The following is a 2,500-nucleotide window of genomic DNA, read 5'->3' as shown; positions in this document are numbered from 1 at the left end:
TGTGTGTATGAGCGCATGACAACACGCTTACGTCAAAGCGGAAGGAGAAGCGGTCATTTCAAATTGAAAAGTAAAGAAAATGCCGTGGCGTGTGTCCATTGCAAGATCGAACTGGAATACCAGAACAGCACGTCGACCTATATGTATATGCTTAAAGCACTCGGTGTGAAACCATGCATGGCCTCTAGGTCCAAATTCCTGTCCATGTTTTTGCTTCTTAAATACCACAAAGCTTTCCAAGAAGACAATAAAGGCTTATGTTATGCCTGAGCTGTAGATTTAGAATCTTTTATTTCTGAAGTTAAGTTGCAAGACTTAAAGGCAGTATTTTTGTATTATTATTATTATTATTATTATTATTATTATTATTATTATTATTATTATTATTATTATTATTTATTTATTTATTTATTTATTTATTTATTTCAATGTATGCTTTAGTTTTGATACTTTAAAAAAGTAATTTGAAAGTAATTTTTTGTTTTGTTTTTGCATGTCAGAAAAGGGTTCATTTAAAACCCAGAATGTTTGGCACTTAAATGTTCTTAATTCTTCTCAGTCAACTTTGTCATTGTTCACAGTACAAGTACAGACAGAGAAACAACGGGTATCTAAATGTTTATTTGTGATAGAAAATATTGTTTTATGCATATTATGTATTTAAAAACTAAAAGTTAATTTTTCTAAAAAAGAAAACCAATTAGTTGTATTACTCTTTAATTATATATATATATATATATATATATATATATATATATATATATATATATATATATATATATATATATAACTGATGAAAAGCTTATTATTATTTATTATAAAAACGATGATCTTCTGGGTGAAAACAGTAACTGTGACTAAAGGGACAGATTTAATTGTCCTTACTTGAGCAGTATTTCTGAAGAGGAAATGACGAGCATGTCCCTTGAGAACGTAGAGACGTTCCATCATCTACAGTAATAAAACACACAAAACAGACTTTTCTCTCATTCTTATTTTATATTAAATATTTACACAAATTCTACAGCATTGTACAAACTATTATTATAGAGAGAGTCACCTTACCTGTGCAGGTAATATGAACAACTTCATTATGATTATCACATCTGGTCTGTCCCCAGGGTGAAGATGGACACTGCAACAGATTAGAGTCGTGTTTCCTACATTTCACATGATCCAGCCAGTTAGGAGCAGATTTTACTCGTGCTTCAGTGTATGACAGACTGCCACGTCTTCCACAGTTCAGCTCTCCACACACCATGTTTGCTGTTTCTAGCTCATCATCCATCTGATTGTAACACACATTACCCCAGGTTCCATTGTAGAACACTTCCAGATTCCCCTCACAGCCCTTCGTGAGTCGGATCTCTTTAAACTCTGGTGAGAGAAGGACGACTTACAATTCATTTAAAAACTTCCTGTTTTATCCACACAGTTAAATATGTGTAAAATTATCTTAAAGTAAAAATATATTTGAGATGGATTACATTTATAAACAAGTCCTTACTATCATGTTGAATTTCAGGAACTTTAGGCCTCAGTTTTGAAATAAAACATATACATATCTAACAGGTTTATTGTCAGTCATCACACTGTACCTGAGCAGACGACTCCTACGTCCTCATGGTGTCCACATTCACCCTCTTCACACAACTGATATCTGCAGTTCCACAGGGACGTCTCGTTCCCCTCACACTCCACCTCATTCAGCCATATGGTCCCAGTTCCAGGACCAAACCAGGTTGGTATGTGGTTACTGAGGGCCTCTCCACACTGCAGCTGTCTGCACACCACCTGAACATCCTCAATACCCCACGAGTCATCACACACAGTCCCCCACGAGCCGCTGTGGAAAACCTCCAGCCTTCCTGCACAATCGCCCCCAGAACCAACCAGCCTGATGGAGCTGGGAACTTTATTACACACACACACACACACACACACACACACACACACACACACACACACACACACACACACAGATATGTAAATATTAACATTTATAGTTCAGGACTGACAGAGAAAATGTTTGTTCTGTTGCCATTAACTGTAAATTAATTGCATTTTTAATTAATATTCTAAACAACTACTTTCCTACTGACAGAGATCTGTTTCATAAACTACATTTTAAAGTGCTGGTTTTCTACAGACCTACTCATTTGTGGGTGTTTACCTGAGCAGGTGATGTAGAGCTGTTCCCCAGAGCTGCAGTTGACAGGTTCAGCTTGTGCACTGCTGCAGTTCCTCAGATGTTCCTCACTACCAGAGCAGCTGAAACCTGTTACACACATGTGTTTGTGTTCAGTGGTGGATGGAGAGGAGCGGTAGTTCTGCACAGAGCCACAGCCCAGCTGTCTGCAGAGCACAGACGCCTCAGACAGACTCCACGAGTCCAGGAGAACTCTCCTCCAGTCCTGCCTGAAATAAATCTCCACCTCCCCCTGACACTCGCTCCCTCCAGACAACCGCACTCGCCTCTCATGAAGTGCCACAGAGGATC

The 2,500-nt window shown here is 38.0% G+C and overlaps 2 protein-coding genes across 9 annotated transcripts in view; one reads left to right on the top strand and one right to left on the bottom strand.

Moving 5' to 3' along the window:
* Positions 1–2,500, top strand: part of LOC113650187 (B-cell receptor CD22-like) — a 1,781,460-nt gene that overhangs the window by 1,481,351 nt on the left and 297,609 nt on the right. The window lies entirely within an intron of this gene.
* LOC113663360 (antigen WC1.1-like) overlaps positions 1–2,500 on the bottom strand; it is an 870,979-nt gene that overhangs the window by 865,372 nt on the left and 3,107 nt on the right. For 3 of the 5 annotated variants that reach the window (XM_047803945.1, XM_047803946.1, XM_047803948.1), the window contains exons 7-10: positions 2,174–2,500; positions 1,599–1,913; positions 1,066–1,377; positions 886–951 (exon numbers count right to left, since the gene is read on the bottom strand). The exons of the other annotated variants lie outside the window; for them this stretch is intronic. In XM_047803945.1, coding sequence (XP_047659901.1) covers positions 886–951; positions 1,066–1,377; positions 1,599–1,913; positions 2,174–2,500 — 1,020 coding nt within the window. The remainder of the gene's footprint in view (positions 1–885; positions 952–1,065; positions 1,378–1,598; positions 1,914–2,173) is intronic. 5 annotated transcript variants of the gene reach the window in all.

The sequence above is a fragment of the Tachysurus fulvidraco genome, chromosome 19 (assembly GCF_022655615.1).
Source record: "Tachysurus fulvidraco isolate hzauxx_2018 chromosome 19, HZAU_PFXX_2.0, whole genome shotgun sequence".
In the NCBI taxonomy this organism is placed as follows: Eukaryota; Metazoa; Chordata; class Actinopteri; order Siluriformes; family Bagridae; genus Tachysurus; species Tachysurus fulvidraco.
Note: the sequence above shows the minus strand (reverse complement) of the source record. Positions and strands in the feature narration are given on the sequence as shown.